At 39.2% G+C, this 19,077-nt stretch overlaps 2 protein-coding genes across 2 annotated transcripts in view; one reads left to right on the top strand and one right to left on the bottom strand.

Annotated features, from left to right (window-relative positions):
- Positions 1-13,864, bottom strand: part of unc-13-4A — a 48,569-nt gene extending 34,705 nt beyond the window's left edge. Inside the window, exon 1 of the mRNA XM_064685658.1 lies at positions 13,818-13,864. The gene's annotated coding sequence lies outside the window, so the exon portion shown is untranslated. The remainder of the gene's footprint in view (positions 1-13,817) is intronic.
- Positions 10,444-11,874, top strand: LOC135430762 (putative uncharacterized protein DDB_G0286901). Its single transcript, XM_064685552.1, has 3 exons — positions 10,444-10,495; positions 11,034-11,262; positions 11,304-11,874. The coding sequence occupies exons 1-3, from the start codon at positions 10,444-10,446 to the stop codon at positions 11,872-11,874; spliced, it is 852 nt and encodes a 283-aa protein (XP_064541622.1).
- Positions 13,865-19,077: the final 5,213 nt, after the last annotated feature.

Here is a 19,077-nt window from a genome sequence, read left to right as displayed (position 1 = left end):
ACAGTAGTATTAACAGAAACATTACTAATAGTAAAATCAATTGTTTGAAATAGTAGCAAGTACTTAACATATAGCAGTAGCTGTAGAACGAAGCAGTTGCAGTAGCAGTAACACGGCAGTAGCAGTAAGAATCGCAGTAACCGTAGCAGTGGCATAGCTAAAAGTCGTTACAGTAAGAAAAGCAGTAAACACTCACTGTGCCAGTAACATACCCAATTGCAGTAGCTGTATAAGCTGCACTTTACAGTAACTGTGGCTGTAAGCAGTAACATACCCAAAAACAGTGAATGTAAGCTTAGTAAATACAAACTGTGGCAGCGAGCTGTAAGAACGGCAGTAGTGTTAACCACATTAATAACAGTAGCATCTACAGGGATACTATTAGTAACAGCTATATGCAGTCACAGTAACAGTAGCACCAAGTAGCAATAGCAGTTAGCAAAAGGTCACAAACATTTTCCATATCAGTCACAGTTACAGTATTAAAAGCAATAACAGTAGCAGCTATACAGATAAAAATAACATACTTTCACAGTAGCAGCAGTAAGAATAAATAGAGCAGTATAAGTTATTGTAAAAGCAATAACAACAGTAGCAACAGCAATGGCTGTAATAATACCATACACATTTGCGGTCAACTTAACATAGGCTTAACAGTAGATATACATGTTAGCAGCAACTGTTAATTCGACAAATACAGCAAGACTACAAAAACAGCAGCAGTTACTGTAGCAGTGGCAACATAGAACTTTACCTACTCTCTCCCAAACTCAGTTCTACGGCAGCTGCGACTCTTGTGAAACCAAATGCCTTAAAAAGTCGATAATACCTTTATGTAGAGTGCAAAGTCGTAGCGCATAAAAACAGGAATGTTTTTCAAGCGGCAAAGCTAAAAATAAGCGCGTCCTGCGAGCGCAGGGGTGCGTTTTGGTTGGGGGAATCAAATCCCAGAGCGCCACAAAAAAAAAGGCAATTGTAAGGCAATTTCAAAGGCGAAATTATTATGTCGCTTTATGTCATTTTTTGTTCCGTTGTTGTGTGTGCCAAGTTTTTCCTTTTTTACTAGCAGATGACTGAGGCATGGTGGTGGGGGGGCGTGGCTCGTTTGTATTTGAAGGCGTTTTGGTTTGGGGGCGTGTACGTGAAAATGACAAAGCAGCTGCGTCAAGGGCAACGCATGCTGCGGCATAAAATTTATTTTCACTGCTGTCCCAACTTGATATGTGGCTTTAAACTGATGCCAAACAAAACAAAATAATGTGGCAAAATTTGTGGCAGACATTTCAGATTCGACATTTTACAGAACGAAAAAAATAACCAACCGAAGTAAAATAGGAGAAAAACAAATAAACAAACTGGCAGAAAAGCGAGTTAAACAAATGTGCGGCCTTTAAATGTCTTTTTTAGTCGCCGTGTGTGCACGTGTGTGTACCTGTGTGTGTGCGAGAGGCAGTTCAAATGGGCGTGGCAATACATAAATTACTTTACGCACGAGCTGTCTGATGGCGGGCGAAGAAAAACGAGCCGCGATAACAGTCGGCAATTGTGGTTAATATGATTAAGTTAAGGCGACAGCACTGGAAATTGCAGTATAAAGGTAAGAGCAGCAGTAGCAGTAGCATCAGTCACAGTAATCAGAAGCAGCAGCAGTTGAAGTTACGGCGGAAGTGTCAGCAACAGAGGATTTTACGAATCAGCGAAGCAGCAGCAATACGTCAACTGTGGCAGTAACAACAATCACAGCAGTAAAGCAACTGATACAGTGACAGTAACAGAAGTACTAGTAGAAGCAACTGGTGTAGTCACAGAAAATATTGACAGTAATGGGAACTGTTGCAGTTACAGTTAACTGTACTAGTAACTGCAACTAAAGTAGTTAAAGAAAATGTTGCGAAAGGGCAACTGTAGCAGCAAGAATCAATGTAACTGTTGCAGGAACATCAAACCAGTTGCAGTTACAGTAACTATTGCAGTAACTGCAGCTGTAATAGTTAAAGTAATCGATGCAAAAAATCAACTGTAGCAGTAAGAACCATTGTAACAGAATTCGTTACTGTAGCAGAAAAAACATGCCAGTTGCAGTTACAGTAGCTATTGCCGTTACTGCAATTGTAGCAGTTACAGTGATTGTGGAAAGGGAACTGTAGCAGGAAAAATCACTTTGACAGTATTAGTAACTTTAGCAGTAACAACAAACCAGTTACAGCTTTAGTATCTGTCAGTTACTGTAACTGCAATAGTTTAAGTAATCGATGCGAAAAATCAACTGTTGCAGTAAGAATCATTGTAACTGAATTCGTTACTGTTGCAGTAACAACAAACCAGTTGCATTTACAGTAACTATTGTAGTTACTGCAATTGTAACAGATACAGTGATTGTGGAAAGGTAAATGTAGCAGTGAGAAGCACTAACAGTATTCGTTACTGTTGCAGTAACTGTAACTGTAACTGTAACAGTTACTGTAACTTAAATAGTTAAAGTAACCGATGCGAAAAATCAACTGTTGCAGTAAGAATCACTGTAACAGTATTAGTTACAGTAGTAGTATTTACTGCAACTGTAGCAGTTAAAGTAACTGTTGAGAAAAGGCAACTGTAGCAGCAATAACAACTGTAGCAGTATTAGTAATTGTAGCAATAACCTCGTATATATTGAATTTAAGGCAACTAGCAGTAGCATTCACAATAATAACAGCAATTATAAAATTTACAGTAGTGGCAACTATTAAAGGCAATTAACAGCTGCATATCTAGCATGGCAGTAACAGCATCAACAACTATTGTCATAACTTAATTATGCACTGCAACTGCACCCCTTTCCCAGATAATGGTTAAATTAACAGAAACGCCCTCAGAAAGGCATCCCTGGTGCACCCACTGGTTCCAGCTTCTGCCTCAATGCCAGCAGCTGCAATATCAGGCCATTATCATCATCATCATAAATCACCAACTGCAGCACATGCATCACTTTCCACACTTTTCATGCTGTTGCCTTTGTTTGCGCTAGCAATTTTGTAGTCAGTGGTTGAGGTGGCTCGTAACGAGAAGGAGGAGGAGCTGAAGGAGGAGTAAGGAAGTGGAACGCAGGCGGTCCACTAGGCTACTGTCGAATGCAATAAAACAGAGCCAAGAGCAGATCCTTTTGTGTAGCACTAGACTAGATGGCAGAACAACAACAACAACCATAAGAATAAAATGTGTTTAAGTGAGGGGCGGCCCACTAAAAGATACCCTGTAACCAGCTCTAAACTGTCAAATGGGGTGTGTCTAGCTTTTATTAAGTTCTGTGTTTAAAAAACCCAGGATTCAAATCAATGTTGTGAAAATCGATGGTGTAGAGCAAACTCGGTACCTATATTGAGCGAAATCGATGTTGAGCCCAATCGATATTTATCGATTTGAGCCACGTCGAAATTTATCAATTTTGAGCCAAATCGATATTTATCGATTTTTAGCCAACTCGATATGTATCGATATTAACTATAAGAGTCGAATTTAATCGATACTGAGTCGTTCATTATTGATACCGAGAAACTTTGATATTTATCGATATTGAGAAACATCTATATATATTGATATTTATCGATATTCAAAAATCGTCATTTATTGATATTTATGTATCGATATTTAACGATATTAAGAAAATATAGCAAAATCCTACATGCGTTAAAGATCAATTCTGCATGTTGTCCTGATTAGGAACATATAGTTAGTTGCTTGCATACGTCACATACCTTCACACAAAGCGTCACATATATGCCCACGCAAATAAATTTTATTAGTTACAGAGTATAACAATGAGGCAAGGAGTCAAGGATTCAAGGAACCATGAATAATGTGGCTTGGCCATGCAAAGTGCCGAACCAAAGTCCTCTTTGATAAATGCGCTCAAGAGTCACCTGACTGCTGCAGTAGCAGCGGCAGCAGATGCACAGCAAATTGCTTAATTTGTTAAGGCCACATGCCACACACTCGTACACACACACACACACACACACACACACACGTAAACACGTACGCACACACTGGCAGCATACACGGCGTATGTGGAATTTGTGCAAATGCAACACAAATTCAATTAACTTGCCTTGTGAACTAACTCAACTGCAGGTGCGGCTGCATCTGCTGCGATTAATTACAAAGGAAAATGTCAAAAGCTACGCACAACTCAACCCCTCTCTCCCTCTGTGTGTGTGTGTGTAGAAGGTGGGGTATTTGTTTGTGTGCGTTGCAAATCTGCTTTGATAAACTTCCCGCATTCGACATAAACTGAGAGGGGGAAAAACGCTTCTAATTAGCCGTTGGCAATGCAAAAGGAATGCCAAGAAAACTCATGGAAACTCGAGAAAAACTGCAGAAAACTCAACATGCATTCAACATTTCCGCATAAAAACACAAAACTTTGCCTTCAGTGCGGAGCGCTTATATCAAATGCATTTTCCATAGATTATAGATTTTAATAAGCCAAACTTTTTCCATGCAGACATTAATACGTTAGACAGCATTTATGCTGTCTTTTATGTGATGCATGTGCGTGCTTGGTATTAGAATTATGATATATTAGATAAACATGAACATAGAACATGTTTATTCTTTCATATAATTTTTATATTTTTATAATATATTTATGCTTATAAGCTTCTTCGGTATCTGCTTTAAGCTCTATGTTCTGTGCCATTTCAAGTCTTGAATATATAATTCTATGCTCTATGTTATATTTTATACTTTTGCTCTAGGATCTAGATCCTATATTCTATTATCTGTAGTGTTGTTCTATATTTTTTCTGTATTCCAAATTCCTTGCTCTATGTGTTACATTCAGAATCGTATCCTGTATTCTGTTTACTTTGCTCTGTATTCTATGATATCCCTTCTTAAGCTTTATGCTATTTTAAATCTTGCACACATTATTTTTACTATATTCTATGTTCTATTCTCTGTAATTTAGGGCTTATGTTCTAGGCTCAATATTCTATTGTCTTTATTATGTTATGTGAAGTATTGCATGTTCTATTTGTGTTCGAAATTGTATTTTGTATTCCTTATTCTGTTGTTATTTTAAGTCTTGCACATAATATATTTTCTTTTATTTTAAGTTCTATGTTCTATGTTATATACTTTGCATTTGATACCCTATAATTTACGGTTTCTTCAATAGGCTCTTTGTTATGTTATTTAAGGTACTGCACGTTCTTTTTTGTTGTCTGCATTCCGAATTCCATGCTTCATGTTTTGCTATGTCATATACTCTAAATAATATGCTCTGTAATCTACGATTTCTGTCCTAGGCTCTATATTTTTTTTACTATAAGTATGTCATATTTTACATTTTTCACTCATCGTTTATTTGGTTTTGTTCGTCTTTCTATAGTGCACCATCTTTTATATGCTCTATGTTAAGTATTGCAAGTTCTTTGTAATTTTAACACTCCAAAATCTGTTTTAATTGAAAGAATAGGTCTGATTTAAAATAACAAAGAGCATAAATCGCAGAGCAAATACTGTAATTAGATATGAATAGTTCTATGGTTTTGCTTGTATTTCCAATATTTTTCAACACTTTTTTTTTTTACTTTATACATTTGACATTCTGTTTTCCAATTATATGGCGCCATTTAATTAAATACGAAGCACATTTTAATCAAATTTCGGTGGCACAAGCGAATGCCAATTAAAACTATCAAGTTACGCAACGTTTGGGGAGGGCTAATTACGTGCGGTCCTTGCAAGGCATATGGCTCAAATAACCAGACCCAGTGCGAGTGTGTGAGTGTGTGTGTGTGTGTGTGCTGCGAGTTTGTCTGTCTTCTGAATGTATATTTGCGGTTCGCCAAAAAAATGCTTTGGCATTGAGTGGCGTGTGTGTCACAGGAAATTGGAGAATTTCGTTGGGCGTCAGAGCAAACCAAAAACACACACATGCACACACAGTTTACACACAAAAGCACACACACACACAAGAACACGCATGCATAATTAATGTACTGTGCGGCCTAATTGTCAAGCATGCGAAACCACAGATACACGAGCCGTGTGCGAACGGCCCAAGTTGGTGGCACATTTAATTGTTGCCTTTGACATTGCAACAATCTCAAATGGCTTGCGGCAACTGGCCGGATTCGGTTGCTATTGGCCCAAAAGGCATTAATTGCAAATGCCAGACATGCTTTTGGCTTGTGGCATCGATGGGCTATTTAGCAGTTGCTTAAGCTTTGCTTATGGCCAACAATATGCCTCATAAAGGGGCAATTTTCAAGGCTCATAAAAGAATTTTTTATGGCCCTTTCACGGTATACCGTCAATAACTGACTAGCTGATTGACTAACCGAATGACTGACCAACTGATTGACTGACTGACTCATTAACAGACTGACTCTCTAGCTATGTGTTGCCTGTCTGAACCACTGATTGATGACTGACTGATTGAATGTGTACAATACTGTTAGACCTAACTGACTGACACACAGATTGATTGACTGACAAACTGATTGACTCTCTAACTATATTTCTTACTTATTGAATGACTGAATTATTGATTGATGACTGACTGATTGAACTTCAGACAATTGTTTATGCATAGAATACTGTTTGCCTTAATGACTGACACACAGATTGATTGACTAACTGATTGATTGAGTAACTGATTGACAAACTAACTGATTGGCTGAACAGCTGATTGACTTTCTGAATTTTATACCTACATAGTTATTGACTAACTCAATTACTGATTGATGAAAAATTGACTAACTTATGACTAACTGATATTGATTGACTGATTGAACCTTAGACAGCGACTTATTAATGTTTATAAAACCGTTTGTCCTGACTGAGTGAAACACGGATTGACTCACTAACTGGCTGATTGATCTTGAAACAGCTATCAATTAATATATTTATATATTTTTTACTTGGTGATTGATTACCTGACTGAGTAACGAATTAACTGTATGATTGACCGACTAACTGATTAACTGCCGAGCTTCAGACAGTTCTTATTCTTTGTCATATAACACTGTTTGTCCTGACTGATTAATTTTCTGATTGATCTTCAGACAGCTCAGACAAAGTATATACTGAGCAATTGATTTACAGACTGATTGATCTTCAGATAGCTCAGACAAAAGACTGTTTTCATCATTTAAATCTTAGTCTATATTGTATATTTTATAAACTACATATATACAACGTCTAGTACTGATTGATTGACTGATGACTGATTGAGCAATGCAAATTCCAAAAAGTCCATAGAAACCCTGAGCAACACTTTCTTGATGTATTAAGAAACTATGGCGGAAAATGTTGTTCGCAAATGTATCAATTGTCAGCTTCAAACTTTCTTCAATGATCTCTGTGACGTGTTTCAAATTTATCGAAAAATCCACCCGCACGGAAAGTAGCGGAAAAATGAGTGATAAAAACTTAGTCCGTGCAAAGCCGAAGCATATCCGACATTATACACATATAAACCCATTTACCCCTCATTGGGTTAACCCCTCTCACGATGGCAGTTAACATCTTGCTTTGAACTTGAAAGTCACCTTGCGTCTTGATGCGTTTCTTGACGCCAATCAAGCGACGGGACGTCTCTGGTATGCGACACCCGTTAAGGGGTTCACCCAGATGGGGCTGCCAGATTGTCGACTAGGGGCTGGTGTCTAGTGGGTGGCGCTTTGTTTGGCTTTATCATGTCAAACAACAAAGATGGCAAGGGACCTTGTCGTTGTCGTTGTCGTCAACAACATGCAGTCTCTGAACATTGTTGCAAATTACAAGAAAAATTCGAAAACGGCTGAATGCACACGGCTCGATGGGAGAGAGAGAGAGAGAGAGGGAGGAGCGGGTTTGGGTAACCGAACTCCTGACGTTGCCAGACGTTCAGACGTTTCCAAGCGGTTGACTGCGCTTAAAGTTCATTTCACTGACTTTTCCAAGGGCCATAATAAAAATTCGCTTTTCAGTCTTTTCTCTGTTTACTCTTTCATTTGGCTTTGGCATTGGCCTTTATGATGGCCAAGTTAATTGTTTGCATTCACGGCGCTTTGGCCAAGGACCTGCCAGCTTATTTGCCAGCCACAACAACAACAACACACACACACACACACACATACACACGCTCGCACACACACAGCAACTGATGAATGCATTTTGCCGCGCATCGCAATTAAAAACACATTTTTGTGCTGCATTTTTTTGCCCCATTTCAAGCTTTTGTTTGCTTAAATGTATGTTAATTAAAAACAGGTGGGCACAGCGCTCACTAAAAACTATGCTTTGAGCACAAAATGCACGAGGAGCTACTTAAATCGCATAGCTGAACACTTGAAATGAGGGTAATGCAGCGAAACATATTTAAATATGGGTAATACAACTGCGTAAATGTTAAATACAACTTGGAAAACACTTTCGAGGTAAAAGGCTTTAATAATACTTTATGAAAATTTAGGAACAGTCGTTCACGGATGGTTCATGCAGCATGGATTGTTTTTTATATGAATACCAACTTTGTGATAGGCAGACACTCGTTTCTATATCAAGAACAGAGCTGTCTGTGAACTGAGAAAAAAGTAGTCATTGGTTCGATTCACGGCTCGAAGCAACTTACGGGCTTTAGATACTATTTATGAACCTTGGTTTTTTTCAGTTTCTGATTTCAGACTTGGCTTGTCGCAATATTTCAATATAATAATATTAAATTAATTTAAATTTTAATTTTAAATTTCTCATCATCTTAAATCGTTTTCTGATTTAAACCTTGGCTTCTCACAATATTTCTGAATATTAATTTAAATTAATTTTAATTTCAAATTTCTCATAGCCTTAAAATAGTTTCTGATTTAAGCCTTCGCTTGTCACAATATTTTAATATATTAATTCTAGATTCATTTTAATTCTCATTGCCTGATCTTTCAAAAATTGGATATTCTCTATCTAATTAGCAGCTATCCTTCCTCAAAGCTTTCTTTATTTCAAACCAAAGTATTTATGGAAGATAATAATACATCTCATATTTTGTTTCAACTGTCGTCATGGCTGTTGATATTGATTAGGAAAATATATTTATATTTTTTAGACTCAAAATTGTCTGAATGTGCGCATTATGCACCTTGTAACAGATTGACAATACCCTAGGCAAGGGTATAAATATATATATAGCTGCTAGATTTGCAGCTTATTATAAGTAGCCCCGCAGCAGAAACCTGTGCGCGACGCCTTTTATACGCACTTATATCAAGTAAGTACTCTTATATATAGCAGACATATACATACATCTATATAGATGTACATATAGACTTTTCATTTTCTGTTCAGTTGAATAACTGCGTCGACCGCGTTGTCAACAATACGTTAAGCAGGATTAGAGCCCCACGCATTGCGCTTTTTGCTTAGACGTCGCGGCAACAGCAGCAGCAACAACGGCAGCAACAACAACAATTACGCGAGTGTCGACAACAGCAACAAGGTGGCAACAGCAACAACAAGAACAACAACGACGGCGCGTATACGCTTTAGATCTTTGCGTACTTTGCATATGTCTTTAATAAGGGCTTAAGAGCGTAAAAATGGCAAAAGTCGAAGGCTAAGACAAAAGGCGCAGGCCTGTTGCTGCGGGCTGTGGGCTGTGCAGGGGGTGTGGGAGGCACACAGTTGGCTGCTTATGAGCATGTTGTAAGTAGATACAAGTAGCTCTCGTCTTGACAGCTTTGTTTTCGCACATTCTGTTGTGGCAGGCGGCGATGCTGGCGCCGCGGGCAACTTGAGAGCGAGAGAGAGAAGGGCGGAGAGGGAAGGGGCGGGGGGCGTTTGGCACACTTGGCATTGTCAGCTGCGCAAAGTTTTTAATTAAAATAACCGAGCAATAAAACAGCGCAACAAAAATGCTGCAAAAATAATGGCGGCGGCAGCAGCGGCAGCAGCAGCAGCAAATGTTGCCGCCAGCAAATTGGCAATGACAATTTCTTATATGGGAGCATCATATCACGTATTCGCCGCGTGCAACAGTGTGGCCCAGTAGCAATGTCCTTGTTAATGGCATTTGGCTTAAAAAGGGCGAAGCAATTAAAATTTTACAGCACTTCAGCTGTAAACTCGAACGACCTGCTCCCAAAAGCAGTTGCTGCTGTTGCTGTTGCTGTTGTTGCTGGTCAAACGCAATGGCCATGAACTTTGCCCTGTGCAAAGGCTGAATATTTATTTAAGACTTACGCTCGAATTGACAAACGCTTTTGAGACTCCAACAATGACTCAGCAGCGGCAACAGCGACAGGAGCAACAAACAGCATGACGCTATCAAAAACAGAGGCAACAACAACAACAGCAGCAGAAGAAGCAGCAGCAACAGCAACACTGGCGAAAGCAAAAAATGTAAGAGCAACAGCAACATTGTTGTTGTCAATGGGTAAACAACAGCATCAGCAAAAAAAGTACTAGCAACAGCAGCAGTAGATGGGTGAACAGCAGCAACAACAGGAACAACAGCAACAGCACATTGGCAACAGTAACAACATCAGCATGAGCAGCAGCACACTACCAGGAACAATATTAATAGCTACAGCAACAATAACAACATGAGCAGCAACAATAACATTAGCAACAGCAGCAACAATGTCAGCAATAACAGTAGAATAACAGCCGCAACAGCAATATTAGTAGCCACAGCAACAGCTACAACAATACAAGCCACGGCAGCAATAACAAAATCAACAAGAGTAACAGCAACAGGCACAACTGCAACAACAGCAATTATAACATAAACCATTACAAAGGCAACATCAATAGTTGCTGCTACAGCAACAGTTGCAGCAGCAGCAACTATAAAAGCCAACAAAAGCAACACCACGGCGAAAGCAACAGCTTAAATAGAAGCAGCAGAAATGTCTACAAGAGTCACAGCAATAGCAGTAGCAACAACAGAAAATAATATAACATAGCCACAATTGAAACAACAGCAATCACAAAGGCATCAGCAATTGTTGCTGCCACAGCGACACCTCCAGCAAATATAACTAGAGGAGCATCAACTATATCAATAGCAGGTACACAAAAACGAAAAAACAGTAGGCACAGCAACAGCAACAATTTGAATAAGCGCATCAGTAGCAATCCCTACAACAGGAACAACAGCAGCAACAGTCACAGCAATAGTGGCAACAGAAGCAAGAGTATCAGTAAGAGCAGCAAGTCCCAACTTCAACAACAACAGCAACAATTACTTAGGCACCAGCAAAAGTTGCAGCAACAGCAACACATCCAGCAACAGCAACTGTATCGACAGCAGCTTTAAGAATCAATAAGAACACCAGTAGCAGCAGCAAAAGTAGCAGCAATAGTAGCAACAGTATCAGCAACAGCAACAAAGGCAACAATCAGCTAAATCAAAACTTCAACAACAACAGCATCAGTTACTGGGGCATTAGCAATGGTTCCAGGAACAGCAACAGCTCCAGCAACAGCAACACATCCAGCAGCAGCAACTATATCGATAGCAACCTTAGAGAGCTAAAAAGGAAACGCAACGGCAGCAACAGTTCGAGTGAATGCAGCAGCAGCAAACTTTACAAAAACACAACAATAGCAGTAGCAAAAGTAGCAGCAATACTAGCAAAAGTATCAGCAGCAAGAACAGCAGCAATCAGCAGGAATGACGACCGTGGCAAAAACAACAACAATAGTTGCAGCAGCAGCAACTATATCGATAGCAACTTTAAGAAGCATCAAAAGCAACAGTTTCGAAAGAGGCAGCAGCAGCAGCAATGTCTTCAAAGGCAACAACAGTATCAATACAATACAATACATTACTTCAACAACAACTGCATCAATGACTGGGGCATCAGCAATAGTTGCTGCAACAGCAACAGCTCTAGCAGCAGCAACTAAATCGTTAGCAACTTTAGAGAGCTAAAAAGGAAACCCAATGGCAGCAGTAACAGTTTAAACAGCAGCAATATCCTCAAGCGCAACAGCAACAACAGTAGCAACATTAACAGCAACAGCAGCAAAAGCATCTGTAAAATCAGCAGCAGCAGCAAACGCCGCCAACAACAACAGCAACAGCTCATTAAAATACCATAAATCAAATTGCAAGCTGCATAATGAACAATTTTCTGCTTTACTTTCTTTTTTGCATTTGTATAAAAGTTATTAAAAACGCGACTAAAGAAATTTCACAGCTTGTCGGAGAATGCGTAAAAAATGATGCGAAGCGCTGCCGGCCGAGAGCTGCGCTGTGCTGAGCTTTACATCAAGATTGATTGATGACACGCCGCGTCGCCTCAGCGTCTCAAAAGTATGCAAAAGCGAAATTGTGCATGTGAGCGGCAGAGCAAGCGGCCCCGAAAATGTGGGCGTCATTGATGGGCGTGTCATGACCGGGCCCACAGTTGTAAGGACAATGAAAAAGGCATTAAAATGCGGTCACTCGAGAGGGAAAATGGTGAGAGCTGTGAACTGAGAGCTGGGTTGCTGTATTGTGGTTTTGTGCGTGGCCGCTCGGTGTGGGTGTGAGTGTGTGTGTGAGTGTGTGTATGTGTGTGTATGTGTGTGTGTGGCTGCTGCCCAAGGGTCTCTCCCAGTGGCGCAGCAGCAGCAACAACAACAGCCGAGAGCTTGAATAACAAATAGCATTTTTGATATGAATAGATGACTAAATTTGTCATAGTTGATTGACCGAAAAATTGTGCAGGGTATAAGCCAGAGAAATGCCAAGGCATGAATTGAAATTTTAAATTGAATTTTTTTTCTATGAATAGCGCTAATTGGGTATGTAAGAGCTGAGAATGCGTTTAAGAACTTGTTTCTTTTGAATGCCAAGAATCAAGAAAATATCTTTGGGTATGATTCGATTTGAAAGGGGTTTTCGTTGACGTCTGATGCCGTGTTTAGACAAAAATTTGGCAGCCAGTGTTGTAAAACTGTAACTGACTCTTAAGATAGTATTTTAAGAGGTCTTGCGTGCTGTTGTCCTTTAATTTGTGTAGTTCCTGGAGATCCAATCTGCCCGTTTTGAATTTTTGTGTTTAGATTGAGACAAATTATGGTTTCTTAAAATAGCCGAACCTAAACATAAACTGAACTACATTGAGGACTACTTGAGGACCCAACCTTTTCACTAATGATGCTGATCCAAAATATATATATATACTTTATGGAGAATGTATATACCTTCAATGGGTTACACATTTCTTAATAAAATTATAATACTCTCTACAAGGTCTTTTTTGAGAGTTTTTTTTTGCTATATTTGAAAGTGTGACTGCAATATGAGAAGAATTTTAAGTGGATTATTTAAGTATATCCTTTAAATTAAATCCTTTTAAGCTACTCGAGTTTTTACTTTTTGGTATGCCCAAAAAATATTCTATCTATAATTGTAAGAGATCTTTGTCAGAATATTTGGATTCAAGTGTTTCTTGGACTTGATTGTGTTTCATGTTGACAGCTGCTGAAAAATGAATGAAACTCGGTTCATTTTATTAACTGCCGGGCACACGTAGCGTGCTGCATGATAAATGAAAGTTGTTCTTGTTGTTGTTGCTGTTGTTGTTGTCGTTGTTGTCGGGGTGCGGCATATGAATTATGCATAATTGTTGTCACTTTCAGCCCCCAAAAGAGCTGCTGACCAAACGAACACAAAAACATTTCCGGCTGCCATACAAGCGTGTGTGTATTTGTGAGTGTGTGTGAATGTCTGTGTGTGTGAATGTGTATGTGTATGTGCTAAGTATTTGCTGTGAATTGCGACACTTTCGACAGCAAAGAATTTATGCAAATGTTTTTAAGTTTGAGGCACATTTGACGCCGCTTGCAATTTTCATACGCACCACAAAAGCCGCGCCAACAATTTGATGGCACCTCATTTACAGGGGGGGCCTGCGCTGCGCTGCGGGAGGGGGATGGGCCTGGCGTTAAGCTCCTTCCAGTTGTGCCAAGGTTTTTGATCCTGTAGCTAGGCTACATGCTTCGCCGTTGCCATATGCGCGGCACGTATCGTCTGACGGCAACTGCAAGAGATAAAAGCGAGATGTATAAAAAAATATATATATATATATCTATATATATAGATAAATCGCGCTAGGCAATTACGTTCGAGTGATGCCTTTCTAATTTAGAGCTTAATTTGTGCGGATTTAAGGCACTCGAGGTAGAAAAATGTTGTAGAGCGTGGATATTTGTCTAGCTAGGCAGGTGGGCAACAGCAACAACAACAATTTGCAACACTTTAAGCGCGCCGAGTCACGTTACGTATACGCCCCCGTTGGCGTGCACATAAATTTAATGCTCCACGTCTAAGCTGTCTCTATGTGTGTGTGTGTGTGTGTGTGTGTGTGTGTGTTTTTGGGTCTTTATGTGCGCTATATATATTTTTTGTAGCGCAGACAACAAACCAGCCACAGTCGCAGTTGCCGTCGCAGTTGGCGTCGCAGTTGTCGTTTTAACATTTCCGCCCAACTTGCATGAGTTTCCGTTTCCGTTTTGCTGATTTTACGCACTTAAGTTCACCCGCAGCTGTGTCCACTGTAACTGCCATTAATTGCCCCGGCTTTTGGGGCAAGCAACTGTCCCCCAGGCTGCCCACGCCTGATTGCCCGGCCCGTAAGCAGGTGAATTGCGTATTTTTTCCCTCTTTATTTATTTATTTCTCCTCTTTCATTTTTTTTTTTTTTTGCTGATTTTGGGTCATTTGACTACATTTAATGTGAGCTACAAATTGATTTCTGGGGCACCAGCAGCGGGGGCCATTGGGGAATCAAAGAAATCAAAACTTTGGCTTAATAAAAAGGGCAAGTTCCGAGCAAAAGAGAGAGAAATATATGTTCGCTGTTTGCGTATTACGTTAACAATGACATTTTGGAAACTTTTGATTAAATTAATATCATTTTTCGTTTGTCTTGTGCTCGCGCTGCCTAATCTTTGATTATTTGGCAACATCGTTAATCTTCCTTATGCTCTTTAAATATTTATTTTGCGCAACGTTCCGCTGAGCTTTGCTCTGAATTTTTATTGTAATATACTTTAAAATTATTGAAGTGATTAAATGATATAATATGTAATATAATATTGACAAATAATATGATAAAATCATAACAAGGCGAAGGTAGGGAAAAAATAATATAGTCTGTGTCGGTGCGTACTAAAAAGAGAAGATTTTACCTAATTGGTGATATTGCTATTTGGATATAAAGAACAAGAACAATATATATAAGTTTAGAGATGCCTTTTGCTGCCTCATTTAGCTGCCACATTTATTCTATATTAATACAATCTGATTCAATTCAATGAGCATAAAATATATGTAAGAGTATGTTAAGGTCCTTGTAAATATAAATAAAATGCGCTTTTATTTTGAATGAAAGTCAAAGTGCGGTTCATAAAAGTTAGCTGAAACACAGATATGTACGACAAGTACGATGTCTCTTTAGTCTGGTTTTGTAGCTCAGCTGGGGGACAAGCTTTGAATTGACAGCAGCACACAAAGTCCAGTGAAAGCCACAGAAGCAGCAGCAATGGCCTGTCAACAGTTGTTGCTGCTGTTGCTGCTGTTGCATATGCCACAGCGAATATGCGGCATGGTCAAGAGACAAGAGCCCAGCAGAGCGAGAAGCAAGTGCTGCAGCTGCTCGCTTGCTGTCAGTGGCAAGTGCTGCAACAATGCAAATGGAAATGTGCAGCAAGTGTACGAGTGTGTGTGTGTGTGTGTAGGTGTGGGTGAAGTGCACGTGGGCGGGCGAGTGGGTGTGGCCCAAAGTGAAGCCTGAAATGACAAAACTGTCAAAGTGTCGACTCAGCGGCAACGTTCGTTTGCCTTTGGTCAGATTGCCCGGCGACTGGCGACTGCCACCTGCCAGCTACACATGCAATGCCCCCCTCTCCATCCCTCTATCTTCCCCTCCTCTCCCCCCCCTCTCTCTCTCGCTCTGCCTTGCTGTATATTCGTGGCTCACTTGGCTGACCAGCTAAATGCCCTTTTTAGCTGTATTTGTGCTAAAAGCTTTGTTAATGGCAGCGTCAATATTTTTCCAGGCTTTAATAAAAAATGCTCAACGGAAAAAAAACTGCTAAGGGAAATGAGAAAAACGTTGCGGCAAATAAATGCGAATACATTGTGTGCATTTTGACGAATGAAATTGAATATACAGGCCACACACACACACAAACACACACACATATGCCTAAATGATATGTGGCCAAAAGCTACATAAATTCATTTGCCACAAGCCAAGAGCTAGACAGAGAGAGAGAGGGAGAGTGAGAGGGAATGAAAACGGAGACGGACAGAAACTAAATGAAATAGTAACCCTTTTTTTTCGACAGCGCATGTAGACCCTGGCAAACACAGACAAGTCGAGCCTCCGGAATACCTCTGTGCCCCCCCCCCCCCTCCCTTCCCTTCGTTACACAGTGCAAAAAGTGTTGGTTATTAAATAAGCCAAAATGGAAGACTAAGCGACTAGGCTAATGACTTTGCTCATATGTGAATTCTCGTATTTTGTGAAGCTCGTCATATTTTTGAAAAAGAAGTGAAAAGTCTTTTCAAACAGAAACTAGTTTTACGACTGATTATACCTATAGACTATATGGCTATATATATAGAAAGTAATTCGATCTTGATAAGATTTGGTTTATATGTTAGCAGCTGAGTTTAACTAGTAAATGCCAAATTTAATGTATATATTAATAAACCAAAAAGTTGTTCGTACAAAAATCTACTTGTCGACCGACCGTTCCTATGGCAGCTATATGATATATAGTACTCCAATGCTGATAAGATTGATAAGATAAGATAAGATGACTGTTAATGCTGATCAGGAATATATATACAGACGGATATGGCTATTGATGCTCATCAGAAATATATATACTTTACAGAGTTCAAATGCGAAGACAATTAAAATAACGATTGATCGATTTTCAGTCTACTTAAGCTCTCAATTTTCGGCCAGATTCGAATAACATTGCAAGCAACATGTTTTGTCTTAATACTATACTTAAAACAAAAAGTGTAAAAAGTTAACATTTTTAAATTAATTTAAGCGCAACAAATAGAGCAGAATTTCTTATTGTGTAACACAACAACTCAGCGGCAACTACGTGGCAGATTCTAGAGTTAAGTCCTTGCAAGTCCTGTTGACTGTTCGCTTTTGCCTCTTGCTCGCATTTGCACAATATAAATTTTACACGTGTGCGTGCGTGTGTGTGTGAGTGCGCGTGTGTGTGTGCTGTATATTTGGTATTTCGAGCACGTAAAACATCAACGCATAAATACAAAACATGCAACGTGTGGGGCAGAAATCGAAGATGCGCGTACCAAGAGCAGCATTAAAGCTGCCACAGAGAGCTGAATTGTTGCGACTGCATGATTAATTGATTGATTGATTGACTGACTGGCTGACTGATTGATTGAGCCAGTGTCACAACTGTTTAATCCCGCACAATGCAAATAGTCTGCCAAACAGATTTAAGCTGCATTTTAATTAAAAGTTCATCAACAGTTTCCCATGAACTATAGCTAAAAATGCTTTACTTACTTTACTTTTACTTTATTCATAGAATTTTCGAATAATAAATGCAATTTCCTAGAGCAAAAAAAAAACGAGCATAAATGGAATCATAAAGTAAAAGTGAAATGTTCCTGCTTTCGCAAAAAATTAAAATTAAAATGCCAAGCTCTTAAGAGGATGTCATAATGACATCATAAATACTTTAAAATTTGCTTTGTTTCCACGAATTTCAGTTCTAATGGCTTTCTATACACAATTTTATTATTAAAAGGCTTAAGGCGGCAAATAACTCTTTGAAAGTCATAAAGGCAAAAATAAATGCCTATTTTGACAAAAACTACTCAAGTTTTTGTTTTATTCAATAATTAAGTTGCTCTTTCTGACTTAAATTATCTTAAATACAAATCTTACGATTTGGGCTGTGCCTTGATCATCAATCAGTCAGTCAGTTAGTCAGTCAGTCAGTCATTCATTGTCAGGGCTAACCGTTTTGTATATAGAGAAAAAACACATTTAATGGAAGTGGACCAAAACGTCTTCCCTGAGTTACCCCAAAGTGTACAAAGTGTTATTAATGCATACGGGATAGACGGATACAAACTTAAACAGCTGAATAAACAAGAATTAAAACCCAACCTAGACAATTTCTTAGCCATGCAATGGCTGACCTTATAGAAGGATTTAAAAACTGAAAAAAACGACGTTTAAAGCCCAAAGCTTCACAGAATCCAAGTTAGTTCGGTAGAGAATTTAATCCGCAGATTATTTTGTGGAAGTTTTAAGCTTTGTTCGATCGGCTACAAAAGCATTTTCGAAAATCCATATGAAAATTCATCTGACACTTGTTTCACACTTTTCACAAAATTCGCCCTTCTTGGATGATCAGAGCGGGTCAAAGGTTGAATTTGTGAAGTTTCCAGTGTCAGCTCATTTGCAAAGACCTTTCTTTATATATTTTCCAAAACGATTTTAGTTAAATACTATTACATATTAATAATTATATAAAAGTTTCTAAGCTAATTAAAGCTCTTATTCATTTGCTAAAGGGCAAATTGGGAGCAGGTAAAGTAAATTTAAACAGTCTAAAAGTTCAGACTGTTGAGCACTTTAACACACGCTTTAAGAACTCGAAGCTGTTACAAAAGGTTGCCCCTGCCCAGTTATGTAACATTTTTTTTATTGGTATTCCTGACGCTTTCGGCCGCCTTTTGCATATGTGAAAATTCAATTTGTTATAATTTGAAAATGTCGTTTTACGTTATGGAAATGCGTACGATAAGCCACAGACGACTGCCGAAACAGAGAACGAAAAAAAAGGAAAGGCGGAGGGGGAGGGGTTGAAAAGCGGGGGCGTGGCAGTCGCGATGAAAAGCAATTTGTGGCAGCTTAAATGTCAATAGGAGCTACGGGAAACGGTTGAGCATTAGTTGTTCTTGTTGGGAGTTGTTTTTAGTGTTATAGTGTTGTCCATATGCTAAGCGCCAGGTGATGTCTATAAATAGCCAAACACGTCTTGGCCATTTTTAGACGTTGGCCACATTTCCTGGAGGCGTGTCTTGTGGCAAGAGCCGCCCGTGCTGGG

This window comes from Drosophila montana, unplaced genomic scaffold (assembly GCF_035044405.1).
Source record: "Drosophila montana isolate Dmon_TW-CO22-7 unplaced genomic scaffold, ASM3504440v1 contig_3083_1, whole genome shotgun sequence".
Classification (NCBI taxonomy): Eukaryota; Metazoa; Arthropoda; class Insecta; order Diptera; family Drosophilidae; genus Drosophila; species Drosophila montana.
Note: the sequence above shows the minus strand (reverse complement) of the source record. Positions and strands in the feature narration are given on the sequence as shown.